At 34.5% G+C, this 14,412-nt stretch overlaps 1 protein-coding gene and 1 long non-coding RNA gene across 2 annotated transcripts in view; one reads left to right on the top strand and one right to left on the bottom strand.

Moving 5' to 3' along the window:
• Positions 1-3,522: 3,522 nt before the first annotated feature.
• The window catches only part of LOC137049860 (uncharacterized), a 52,679-nt gene continuing 41,789 nt past the window's right edge, over positions 3,523-14,412 (bottom strand). Inside the window, exon 3 of the long non-coding RNA XR_010899740.1 lies at positions 3,523-4,199. This is a non-coding gene — a long non-coding RNA (uncharacterized lncRNA). The remainder of the gene's footprint in view (positions 4,200-14,412) is intronic.
• The window catches only part of gnai1 (guanine nucleotide binding protein (G protein), alpha inhibiting activity polypeptide 1), a 33,854-nt gene continuing 27,106 nt past the window's right edge, over positions 7,665-14,412 (top strand). Inside the window, exon 1 of the mRNA XM_067428585.1 lies at positions 7,665-8,096. Coding sequence (XP_067284686.1) covers positions 7,979-8,096 — 118 coding nt within the window. The 5' untranslated portion in view covers positions 7,665-7,978. The remainder of the gene's footprint in view (positions 8,097-14,412) is intronic.

Below are 14,412 nucleotides of genomic sequence, written 5' to 3'. Positions count from 1 at the left end.
AAACATTCTGTATTTAAAATTTAACAGACGAGTAGCTAGTAGAATAAAATATACTTACACTGTAAAAGTGATCAGTTGACTTAACTTTAAAAAAGTGAGGAAGCCCATTGCCTTAAAATGATTAAATAACCTAAATAAAGCATGCGTAATTGGAAAAATGTTGAATATCTTTTTTTTTCTTCAATGATGTATGACGTTTATTACATAATCATTTTAAGGCAAAGGGTTTCCTTACTGTTTAAGTTAAGTCAACACTTTACAGTGAATATAATAGTGTGTGTGTATATATATATTATATATAGTGGTGAGATCTGGTATTTACCTCAACTCCTGGTTAACCCTTAGAATACAATATTGATAATTGTAACTAAGTAGCCTTGTGCTGTCAGGTCAGAATTAGGCCTTAGCCTATACTAGCTTATCTACATTATACCAGTATTCTAGGTGAATGACCTTTCATCCTTATATGAACAATATAAAACAATACTCAATCAACAACCCTTTAAATGAATTCATGCTTACCCTTCCAGCAGATTCTCTCCCGGTTGGTTAATTGACTTGGACCTTGTAAGATGTACTATGATGCTCTTTCTATACTTATTGAACTTATCTTTAAAAGCTGAAGTAGAGGTCGAACAGTACTTTGTCTTTATAAAATAAAAGTTTATTTGAACAAAAGATAAAAATACTGGTTACACAATAATTCAGTAGTTGCTTAGCAAAATATCAAAAGATTATAGATTATAATACTTCAGCCTTTCCAATCTCAACAGGGCAGTCCTGTATGAGTGGAATAATACAAAAAGGCTAATTACCTTATAAGCAGTTCAAAGCAATAGAAGTAAAAAATAACTTGTTCCCAAATGAGCAATACAAGTCAAAGAATTACAGTTGAGCATTAGGCTTGTAGAGAGATAGTTTCTCTATGAGGTTACACCTAGCAATCAAATCAAAAGATGCACACCAAGCAGACAAAGAACAGTGGTATTTATACAAAATTCTCCACATTGATGTCTATGTAGTTTTTGGGAAAAACTGGGTGTTTCCAGAGGAACTAGGGCTGTTGACCGGCTGTCAGCTGACTTACGTTGACGGGTGGTGGTTTCTTCAGATTTTGCATTTGCAATTTTTGGATATTGTTCCTTCCCTTCCTACCTCTCGGCTTCGGGTTGTCCCTTTAATGTGTGTGAATATCTAATTTATGACCTTCCCTTACTATATATATATATATATATATATATATATATATATATATATATATATATATATATATATATATATATATATATATATATATATATATATATATATATATATATATATATATATGCATTGGATCTCATGAGGATATTACAGCTTGTAAAGTATTTGACTGTTGGCTACAGTTCTACTCTGCAGCAAGAACATGTGCCATGATAAGGAGTAATAATTGTGTCTCTGTCAAAACTTTGGAACCGAAGAACAATGATTTGATTTCTACATTGTTTATTATACTAACGTCAAAGTATGGTAACTGTTGTCAATTCAGCCAGAATATGCTTTAGAAAAACACCCGCAATTAAAATTTCTATGAAAAATTCAATGAAAACAAACATGTTTATATTTACCAATAAGAATCAAGAATTCAGTGATCTGAAATTCTGTTCTATTATTGGTAAATTGGGACATTTTGCAATGCAATATACTGTGCATGCCATTCAGAATAGAATAGAATAGAATAGAATAGAATAGAATAGAATAGAATAGAATAGAATATCAGACCACTGATGTGGCATTCATTGACAAATCAAAATCAAGCACTCCACACAGTCATGCACAAAAACAAAACAGAACATAGCCCATAATTAAGAATATAATAGAAAATGATTGGTGAAGGCAAGAAAAGAATAATTCTGCAATGAATATGATAAACGTTGCAAAATGAATATCATTCCCTAACATTCAAAAATCTAGAAGTTAAAAACATAGCTCAGATAACTGACATGTCAAATAGGCCTATAAACCAATAAAAAGTTCAAGGACTGCTTTTATTAGTTACTGCTAATGAGCATTAGAGAAATATCTTTACATCTCGCATTGCACCTCCCCTCTCACACGTGTGTGCTGTGTGTGTTATATTTAGTAGGCTAGTTAGCTGAGTAATATAGGTTGCCACGTGAAGTTTTAGCTTCTACTGGCCTCTAGTGTTCAATGGTCTCAAGTCGTCTTTTTAAGTCTATGGTCCAAACTGTAGACTGTAGTGTGATTATAGCAGACGTTACACTGGTGTCGTAGTGGGTTAAGGTGTGTATTATATTTGTGTTTACGTGTGGGGTTCATGGGTCATTTCGGTAAACACGCGCTGTAAAATGTGCACAGCTGGAATTTACTTCAAGTTGATTTGGAGAAAAGAAGTGTAAATATCTCTTTACAATTATTAAATTGTGCAAAAGAAAATTGGATGAAGTTTCTCGTACCCTCATTTGCGCTTCATGCGACTGTTTACAAATAAAAACAATAGTCAATGCAAGTTTGCATCTATAGGGCACTAGAGGGCAGTGTTCAACTATTTATGTCAACTTGTCAAACTAGCAAGAATTTATTTTTTATTTGTTGCTTTTTAAAAACTATTTATCTAATAACAAACACAATAACATAAAGGGATACAAAACCTTACATATAGAATATGTCATGTTTACATATAAAATACATATAGAAACAAACGCACACAAGAAAAATAAATAAATAATATTAATTCTAATCAAATCATAAGTTGCTAGTACTCAGTTATTAATACAATAACACAGACAATTACAAGGAATGCTTTACATACATAGATTTCCTTTAGATATGTATTCAAAGAATTTAAGGAATCTTAGGTTGTGAGTTTAGTTCAATTTCAAAGTGGGTGTAGGATAGAATACCGTTTGCAAATTATCATTGTAATAAAAAATTAAAAAAAAAATAACTGAAAGAGTGGCACATTGGCAGAATCAAATATGTGAGAACCTAGGTCGAGTAGCAAGAAATTTCCTATTGCTACTTGCAAGTGTCCGTACAATGGTATACTATGATGTCACAGGATCAGGAAATGATTGTAATTTACAGAAATCTGAATGACAGCATTATAGTAATGTGTTTTGCACTAATATTTTATATGTGGTCCTATTATCTGCAAATATTATCTGATGTTAACATTACAGCCTATTGCTGGTGTTTAACTTTGCAGCATTAATAAATTATGCATTTTTTTATTTTATTTTTTTGTTCATCTTATTTTTTATTTTCTTAACTTTATTTATGATACAGCATGAATATGTCTATATTTATTGTAGAAATGTACAGTAATGTATCATTTGTTAACATTAATGCATTAGCTAAAATGAAGCATCCATTAGGAATATTTTTAAAACATTTATTAATTTTTGTAAGAAAATAAAAATAAAAATTCTTCATTGTTTCATATTTGTGCATTTACAGATACAACATTAGATTTTAAAAATGTGTTAGTAAATGCTGAAGAGCAGTGGTGTTCATTGATATCTCGTGTTAGCTAATGTAGTTAGGCTGTTTACCATATTTTAATTTATAAACTGTTTTGTTCTTATTGGTTAATATCTGTGTTTATGCACAATAAAACAAGTTTATGACACCTCACCCTACGGCTCTGTGTATCACTACAAAAACACCCTTAGCAACCACTCTTACCAACATAAACACATGTTTGTTTTCATTGAAGCCTACTTAATGTAGCCTAAATGTACAATTGTGGTGTGTTTTTCTAAAGCATACAAGTAACAACTAACAAACAATCTCTGTCCTTGCTCAACAGTAGAACTGTAGCCAACTGTCAAACACTTTGCATACAAGCTGTAACACCCTCATGTGACATGTAAATGCGTGGTTACAGTGGTGTAACCCTCTGAGATCCAATGCAAATGCTCACTCAAAAGCAGTCGTGTTTCCCAAACAGCTCGAAGCAACTGTAAGGTCTGAGTTCATTCCCTAATTTATCTGCTTTAACCTCTCAGTCATGCTCGCATATTAAAAGGCTGAGCCTCTGCCAAGGAGTGCTAGTGTAATGATTTTTCAAGCTCTTTCTGCAAGCTACACAGTATTATCAGCAGCGTTGATGTCGCAGTCACAGTTCATTTGACCTTGGAACACATGGTCCAGTGTGGCACTGGCATCTGTGATGGGTCTAGGACGAATGCATAAACCTGAGAAAACACAACAGGGATGCTGAGATGATAGGACAAGAGAATACACTGTCAGAAAAAAAAAGGTACAGCGCTGTCACTGGGGCGGTACTCTAAGGGACAAAAGTAAAAAGGAACATTTTTGTACCTTACTTACCCCTAAATGGTACATATTATTACTTTAAAAGTACACAGTGCTTTTCTCTCTCTCGCTTTTGTACCTTAGGGTACTGCCTGGTGACAGCACTGTACTTTTTTCTGCCAGTGTAGAATAGAATAGAATAGAATAGAATAGAATAGAATAGAATAGAATAGAATAGAATAGAATAGAATATATCCACTAAACAAATTGAATATGTGCTTGTTTTAAAAAAAAACGGAACATAGACAGATTGATTCATTTAGAAAGTTAGACTTAAACAAAGTTAATTTAACCATTTTTAGATTTCAAACCATTATTCAGCTATTTATTTTACTACAGTGTAGTGTATTTTTACCCATTATCGTTCAAAACCTTGGTAAAAATAATGTTTTCATGTTTTTTTTTTTTTTGTATATGTAATATATGTTGGTTACTAAAACAACCAGACATAACATTATGACCAGGTGAAGTGATTAACACAGATTATCTCTCCATCACTTTATCTTTTAGTGGGTGGGATATATTAGGCAGCAAGTGAACATTTTGTCCTTAAAGTTGACGTGTTAGAAGCAGGACAAATTGGCAAGCGAAATTTGAGTGAGTTTGACAAGGGCCAAATTGTGATGGCTAGACGACTGTGTCAGAGCATCTCCAAAACTGCAGCTCTTGTGGGGAGTTACCGGTCTGCAGTCGTCAGTATCTATCAAAACTGGTCCAAGGAAGCAACAGTGGTGAACCAGCGAGAGGGTCATGGGTGGTCAAGGCTCATTGATGCACGTGGGGAGCGAAGACTGCCCCATGTAGTCCGATCAAACAGACGAGCAACTGGAGCTCAAATTGCTCACGAAATTGAGTCAATGCTGGTTCTGATAGCTGTCTTATTGGGACATTACTCGTCCTTATCACTAAAGCCCACCAATAACACCTACATGATTTCCACTTTCCCAGTTTTCTTAATTTTTATTTAAATAAACACCTCTTCTAGCTACCACTGCTTTCGTTAAAAAATATATATTTTGTTATTTTGTATGGCTCAATCAGATGTTGGTGACAATGTCAGTAGCCTCGACAACAAGACTGGTCATTTGCACTGTGTAAATAGACACTCCGTTTTATTTTTATTTTTTGTAAAAAAAAATGAATATGCTATTTAAAAGCTATTTAATATGATTAAATGATCACATGACATACATGTCTGATTAGGTTATACCAAAATATCAGATCAAGCTGAAATAACTAAATTTTTAGAGTGTGCAATAAACTTTAATTTGATGGTTGGACTGTTACAACACAGAAAACTAATTTCTTATATATGTCCTATTCAAAACAAACAAACAAACAAACAAACAAACAAACAAACAATTTGTATTAGAAATTGACCAAGAACTGGGAACATACAAACATAAATTAAACTCAACTGTATAACAACTTTTAAGTATTAATTGTTAAGTATTACAAAAAATTAAGTATTAAACAAAAAAATAGTAACATTATAAAGAACTAAATAACAAATATTTGTGCTATTATTTTTGCAAAACAAAATAGTTTTTGTTGATTTACTATTTCAAAGTTCTAATAACTTGCAACTTTAAGAAATGCAAGCAATGTACTGTATGCAGATACTTTTACAAAAGAGAAGATACGCTCTAGTGTGTTAGCTCTAAGAGGCCTACAAAAGGTTTTGTGATTCATCTCCTTCACCTTCTTCCCAGCATGCACTTGAGCATGAATAATTAATATGGCTGCATTGTTTGAACATTTGCTGCTTTTATTTACACTGGTGTTGTTGATTTAGTTGCCATGTTGAGTTTATACCTTTGTCAGTTTGTTGACTGTCACCCTTGTGCAAATCTTGAGGTCGTTTATTTATTCATGATAATGTGATGTTGTTAATATTTTAACCTGCTACAGCCTGCCATATGAAATAATAGTCAGACAAATCTAATATTTTGAAATGGAACAGTTTATTGTACCTTAAGACAGAATATAAAAGAAAAGCTCACACTTGAAGGATAAACACATTAATAGGAAATAGAGGTCAATTTGGTGTTTTTTTATGGAAAAAACGGTAAGATGGAATTCAGATTTTTATAAAACTATAACGACTACTTACATACCATGCATATAAAAAGTTGTCAAGATGTCTCACATATGTTTTAGAAATAAGTAGTTTCAATTTTGGGGGTCAAACATAATGCAATGTAATAATGATGATTGAGAGATCACAAATAAATGTTCCTTAAAAGCCTGCTTTATCATATTCTATACAAATATTGTAACAGGGTTTTTCTACCTAATGCATCATGGAAACCTATGCTGATTCAATCCAGTACATGCTCATCTTGAAATGTTAATAACAATATAAAATGTATTTTATTTACTCAATAAAAACCAGTAAAGATTTCATTGTTCAGCAAAGATATTTACTTTAGAAAACTGATAATTAAAAAATAGTAATAAAGCTTTTACCAACATTTGGAATCGCACAACGTGATATCGGTAGATTGCTTGTTAAACGAACTTTAAACTGGTGTGATTTTAGCTCGAATATGCTTTAGAAAAATAACAAACCACAGTTTAAAGAAGATTTTACTCAAAAATGTATAGATAAATAAATTTATTTACTCATAAATAAATAGAAAGTATTTCATAACTTGTCGACTTTATAACTATAGCAATTTTTGGAATAAGATGAAGTGCATGACATTGAATTCAAACCATGTAACAGTTTGGCTAGAAAGATCTTCTTTTACTTTTTTATTATAATAAATAAAAATAAAACAATCATGCATGGCAGCTTAATAGGCAAGATATTTACTTAAAAGGAATAGTTCACCCAAAACATTGGATTTTGTCAACATTTACTCACCCTCAAGTTGTTCCAAAACAGTATGAATTTATTTCTTCTGCTGAATCGAAAATTAGATATTTTGAAGAATATGGGTAACCGAACAGTTGATGGGTGAGATTGATTTCCACATTGGAAAATGAAATTGTTCAGCAAAAGAAAGAAATTCAAACAGGTTTGAAACAACTTGAGGGCGAGTAAATGATGACAGAATTTTTCATTTTTTTGTGTGAACTATCCCTTTAAGTAAATTAATTAAAGTATTTCTAACTTTTTTACATTTTAAGAGGAGGATAAACCCATACAAATGAATTGAATAACTCCTGTTCATCCTGCCGGTCTGTTTGAAAGTGGACACAGACAGGCGACTTCGCCCTGACGGGAAGAGCATCGAGTGATGATGACACGTCCTGCGCCTCGCCCTGCATCATTCATTCATGTCCTCTAACTGCTGATGCTGAGGCAGAGCGCGCGTCCCCTCGCGCACGTGAACGCGCCTGCATGCATGCGAACAGGAAGCAGCGCGAGCCCGTGTGAATACTGACGCGCTGGGGAGCGGATCGCTACGCTTTTACGGACCCCTTTTTCATCCCTTTGACGGGATTTACGGTGAAATAAAGGAAGCAAAAGGAATAGTTTGATCGAACAAGGCAAGAGTCAGACAATATCCTCTCTCTTTTGATTTCCAAGACCCCCTTTTGCGCTCGGTTCTGGGTTTTTTTTAAAGAAGGGCGTGTGGTTTTCCGGAGAGGGAGCTGGTGCATGTTGAATACTGTGCGTTAGATTGAAACGGTTCGGATCGTCGTGAGGATGGGCTGTACGTTAAGCACGGAGGATAAGGCGGCGGTGGAGAGGAGTAAAATGATCGACAGAAACCTGAGAGATGACGGGGAGAAAGCGGCCAGGGAGGTCAAACTCCTGCTGCTCGGTAAGAAACAATTAAACATATATGAGGGGCCTAAACTCTCCCTTCGTTATAACTGCTTTATAGACAGCCATTAAAACAACATACGCTGTAGTTACCATCAAATCTATAAAGGAAAGTTTCAGTTTGGTTGGCATTTGAAGCATTCGGGAGTGTTGCTTTATAGCTTTTTTATGTTTATGTTGCTTTATATGTTTCTTAACTTCATAGGCTGCCTGTCGAGGAGGTGGTCAACATTTCACTAGTTTCGTTCAGAATGATTATACATAGTTAATAACAGAGCATTTAGACAGAAGGAAATATTGATCGTTCCCATAAATGGCCACAAAGTAACAGAGCTGTCAATGAAACTGTCGCAGTGCACTCAAAACAAACCCCCCACACACTGTGTGTGGTGCACTGGAAACTAAAAGAAGAGCTTTAAGTAACGTTAGGCGGAAATGCATCTTTTGAAGGGTCTATTGGTAATGAGCTGCTGTGGTGAGGATGCGTTTAAATGTAGGAGGAGGGGTCTGGGACTGGCGACCTGTTGCTTCATTGCCTTCTTATTGTGAAATGATGGTACATTTGAGCATGACGTCTCGCGCCACTGATCATCTGTGTGTCAGCACGTAAACATGATGTGATAGATTAAACATTTGAGACTAACCGCAGGTTCATGACAGATGAAGGCAAGGCTTGTGTTGAGGTGTACATGCATTCTCTGGACTGCCTGTAGGAAACCCCTTAATTAACAAGCCCCCTCTATCCATAACAGGCTCTAGCCTATGATTTAACAATAAGGACTTCACTTGCCCGGGACCACCGCTAGAGAAGTTGACCAGAGGGCCAGAGCTTTATTCTACATTTCTGATCATGCATAAAAAAAGTAAATTAATCTTGCATATATATATATATATATATATATATATATATATATATATATATATATATATATATATATGGTGACTGGGCGGGAGGAGGCATATTTAGATTGGTTGTGGGAATGAGATCATTTTGATGAGGTAACAACATCCTCTTCTTTTTAATGCGTAAATAAACCTCCTAAGCAAACTGAGATTATCAGAAATTGATATTATTAATAAATTAACATTTTATTTGGAATTAATAAAAGAATAATAAATTATTATATTAGGCCCACTATTATATAATGTCTTTATTATATTGCACGGAATCTTGTCTTTTTCAATCAAAGATTATTATCATGTTAAAAGAATGTGTAATAATATAAAATAATATGGCCTGCAAGAATTTTTTTAATGCTTCCTATACAGACTTTTAAATCCAGTCAGTGATCGGATTTTTTATTTATTTAATCATTTCATATTATTATTATTATACAGTACATTCAAATGTGAAAGATTTGTATACAATATAAATAAAAGTAGTATTATCTATCTATCTATCTATCTATCTATCTATCTATCTATCTATCTATCTATCTATCTATCTATCTATCTATCTATCTATCTATCTATCTATCTATCTATCTATCTATCTATCTATCTAGATTTTTAAATATTATTGGATTTTATTGCAGTTTAACCACTTTTCAAAATGCTCATATCACAGCATAATACATTATGTTTGTTATCAACATTTATTGATAATAAACTTAATTTAAATGCTGTCCATAAAGCAACATCATACACAGTATAATATAGACCTAATAAATGTTTGTATGCATGCATGTTTTTGTGTTGCGGGCCAGTGAAAATGTTGGATTAAATCTAATTGCAACGGATTAAATCAGTTGCGTTATCAGTTGTGTCTGGGTTAGTTCACCCAAAAACTTAAATTTGATGTTTATCTGCTTACCCACAGTGCATCCAATATCCAACAAGGTGTCTTTGTTTCTTCAGTAGAACACAAATTAAGACTTTTAACTCCAACCGTTGCTGTGTGCTAGTCATATAATGCATGTGAATTAGTAACAATTCTATGAAAGCAAAACAAACAAACAAAAAACATGTTTACCGGTATACAACATGCACAAAAACCTTGCTGCTTGTGATGACACATTGACATCTTAAGACACGAACTGATCTGTTTCTATGAGAAACACAACAATACTTATGTTTTTTCTTATTTTTTACCTCATATCCCTAAGAAACTCATCTAGTGTTCCCATTGGCCATTACTTCCGTCTGGTAAGCTCAAACTGGCTATAGATATATATATATAATATTATGTAGATGCCTAATTTGACCGATCGGTGAGGAAGCTATATGTATATTTAGATGCACTGGGGGTAGGCAAATCCAATTTTTATTTTTGGGTTAACTATCCCTGTAATCTGAAATTTCATGTTTAAACCATTACTGTCTGCAGTCATTTTGACCTCAGTATCCACTGCTAGATGCTAGCTAGATGGTATCTTGAATACAGCGGCTCGTCTCCAGGCAACACGCAGACGCACACAGACACACAAACTCAATGTGTTCAAATTACCCACAGTGGCAGCAATAGAGTGGTGAAAGACAGGAACCAACACACACACACACACACACACACACACACACACACACACACACACACACACACACACACACACACACACACACACACACACACACACACACACACACACACACACACACACACACACACACACACTCTCTCTCTCTCTCTCTGAGTATTAAATATGGAATACCTCTTTGGTTTGCAAATGACCAGCACATGGAGGGTTTGGTGAATTCATGTGTTTGTCTGAAACAGTCCCGTATCAGGCACTGTGTCGTAGTCGACCCAGGGTGCATTGACACCTGACAGGGTTTAGCTGCCAGAACACTCACATGCCGATGCAATCGCTCAAAGTGCCAAATGTTTGGCTATAAAATGCTGTAATAGTAGTATTTCGATAAGCGCTTAAATTGCAATAAAATCCAATAATATTTTAAATCTAATCCGATAGAAAAAAAGAGGCGTTTTATATTTTTCATGGACAGATATGATATTTTTCTTTGCCCAGTAATCTTGTAGATTTATATGAAAGTAATTCATCATACACAACACATTTGCACAGAGATTTGTGGTGGAACAAATGTGATTTTCTTTCAGTGTCAACGATGCACATATCTAGATAACAACTTGGTCAATGGCAAAACACGCAATACTAATACTCTATATTTTTAATATTCCTTCTCAAGTAATAATAATAATAATAATGATAATAATAATGATGATGATTTGACTTGATGATTTGATATTTTAGCATTTTTTTTAATTATTTGCTTATTTGGTAAGTACCCAGGTAATAAATAAGCAGGATAATGTATTATCAACTGGTCAATCACAACCAGATCACAAAATCACAATCTTATTTTATTATCACAAAATAAAAATGATGACATGAAAATGTTCACAAATTTGTTTAAATCAACAATTTGTTTACACTATTTTCTTAATTTAAAAATAATATAATTGAAAAAAACTACAACAAACCACATTATACTATCTTAAAACAATAAAAAAAAATGGTTAAACCATTGACAAGGATGTATCTGGATTTTTACACAAAATTAAAATTACTGTGAAATATCCAAGTGAGATTTTGGCTGATGATTATGGCTGAAAATATCAAAATGGTTCAAAATACTGTATATAGCCAAAACCTCACTTGGCTATTTAACAGCTGGTGCTTTTGATTTCCATTAGATGTTGCTTTAGTAGCTTTTGGCAGGAAATCTCTAGTGTTTATGCACCATAGAGGTCGGGGTGTGGTGTAGTGCGGATCATAATCTTCAACCTGTGTGTGATAACCCAACTGATTGCTGGACAGCTGGTCTCAGCGGAGGTGTGTGTGTTGTGTTTGCAACTACAGGGATGAAAATGAACAGATGAACTGGGCCTAATGTAGCAGCACTAATGTCTGTAAACCATGTAAACCTCAGACCATCTCTCTGTTGATCACACACACACACAAGTTATACATCACCTTGCCCTTTAATATCTCCTTTAAAGGTCCCGTTCTTTGCGATTCCATCTTTCAAACTTTAGTTAGTGTGTAATGTTGCTGTTAGAGCATAAATAATACCTGTAAAATTATAAAGCTCAAAGTTCAATGCCAAGCGAGATATTTTATTTAACAGAAGTTCCCTTTCAAAGCCTACAGCGAACGGCCGGTTTGGACTACAGCAGGAAGTGCAGGGATGGAATGACGTCACTAGAACAGTTTGTTGACTAACCCTCCGCCCACAAGTACACGCAAAATAGGGGGCGTGGTTTTGTTGCTCTCCCACGTGGAGAAGAGCGCGCATTCAGCTCTTGCATCTCCCTGTTATGGTAAGAGGCGGGACCTTTCCGGGCAAAGTGCGCTAAGCTGCTGTCCAATCACAACACGGGAAGCGCTGGCACAATCAGAACTCGTTACGTGTTTCCGAAGGAGGGACTTTATAGAACAAGGAAATCATCAGGCCGTTTTTAGGACAGAGAAAACAGCGGTGTACAAATAAGTAAATTGTGTGAAAACTACTGTTTTTTTACAAGCGAAACATGAACTCATGTTATATTGCACACTGTAAACACAATCAAAGCTTCAAAAACACGAGAAGAACGGGACCTTTAATGAAAAACACAAGGAATTGTAAAGACCCTTAGTGATGCAGAATATACTGGTCATGATCAAGTTAATTTGAACCTGGTCATTTAACCAAGTTATGGTAGTGTTATTTGTTAAAGAGTAGTTGTGGGCGTGTGGGTGAGTGAGTGAAAGCATAGATCGGTCTTTTGGCACGTCATGGTTTGAGGGTTTTAAGCAGCTTTGATGTACATACCGTTCACATTCCAATGATGTCACCAGAGTGAAAGTTCAGAGAGCCGTTCAATAAATTAACCTCACAAAGCACTCCAACACAACAATTCATGGGTGTTTTCCACTTGTGGTACAGCTATAATGCTTTTAAAATCAAAATTGACCCTTGTTACAAGGGATAGTAACAAGTGTTCAAAACACAAAATGAAAATGTTTTGAAGAATGTTTCACCATTCACATACACTGCATTTCTTTCTATAAAATAAAAGTGGATGATGATCATTCTGCCTAACATCTCCTTTTGTGTGATTTCTGCAACTTGGCTGATGCAAGAGTGTATAAGCAAGGAGAATAATATTAACTAACCGTAAAACAGATTCTGTAGGTCTAAGAAAATAAGCACATTAATTTCTGTAAGGAATATATACTGTTTCATATGGATCATTTGCTGTTTAGGCCTATAATGTAATGTTAAATTACTATAATTACTAATTTTACACTAATAATTTAAAAGAAATTGCACTTAACATGATTAAATACAGAAAACAGATTCATTATATTGAATTTTTAAATGATTTACATTCCATTGAGACATGCTAGTCTACATTTGTAGATAATGCAGTCTTTGTAAGATCACTTCCCAGTCAATTCCTCACCCATACAAAAAAAGAAAAAAGAAAATTCTCATTGAATAGTTTCACATTTTGACTTTAAGGTTAATCCAAACCCTTCAAAAGAGGCAAGTTTACAAAGGAAACAGCCAAAGAACTCCTCAGAGTGTCAGGTGTTTGATGACTCAGTGTGTTTTGTGAGACATGGATTCAATAGAAGATGTTTTGGGAATACCAAATGAGATTGTTAGTCTTCATTAGGAGTTTACATGCTCAAATTAGTGTGCGAGTCATGATTTTATTGGGTTCCAAAAGAACAAACTGTTCATCTTGGGTCATCTGAGAGACTCTTTGTTTCAGAGATCCACTTGTGTATGCGTCTGTGTGACTGTGACCATGTCTCTGTCTCTCTGTCTTTCCCCTGGATGGGTGTATTGATAAGTCCCTCTGGGCTACAGGCCTCTGTGGTGAGATATAATTAAAATAATGTGTCCTCTTTACGCTCATTCTCTTCCTTCTGAAGGAGTCTTTCCAATTACAGGTGTTAGCGCAGCTACGTCCCTGTAGGGTCAAATGTTTACGTGGTGCTGTGACAGAAAATAATAGAGTAGCTACTGTAGTGCATGCTTCGGGATTTAAAGGAAAAGTGAAATTGTTGCAAATATTTTTTCCTAGTTTAATACAGAGACAGATACAAGTAAGCTATTTGTTGGTTGACTTGTAAAGAATGTAAACACTGTGGCTCTGTGGCACTTTCAAAACATTGCCCTGTTTGTTTAAGCAGTCAGCTGACTTAACCAATGGTGTGTCTTTTTAAATGTATTATTATTAAACATTTCACACATTAGTCGTACAACATATTTATATGACTTAATGATAGTGGGCCTATGGTGTGATGATGTAAAAATATTCGTCAATGTCTTGCTCTGAACGCAGTCATATGCAAATGTGTTTG

The sequence above is a fragment of the Pseudorasbora parva genome, chromosome 20 (genome assembly GCF_024679245.1).
Source record: "Pseudorasbora parva isolate DD20220531a chromosome 20, ASM2467924v1, whole genome shotgun sequence".
NCBI lineage: Eukaryota > Metazoa > Chordata > Actinopteri > Cypriniformes > Gobionidae > Pseudorasbora > Pseudorasbora parva.
This window is presented reverse-complemented; position numbering and strand designations above follow the sequence as displayed.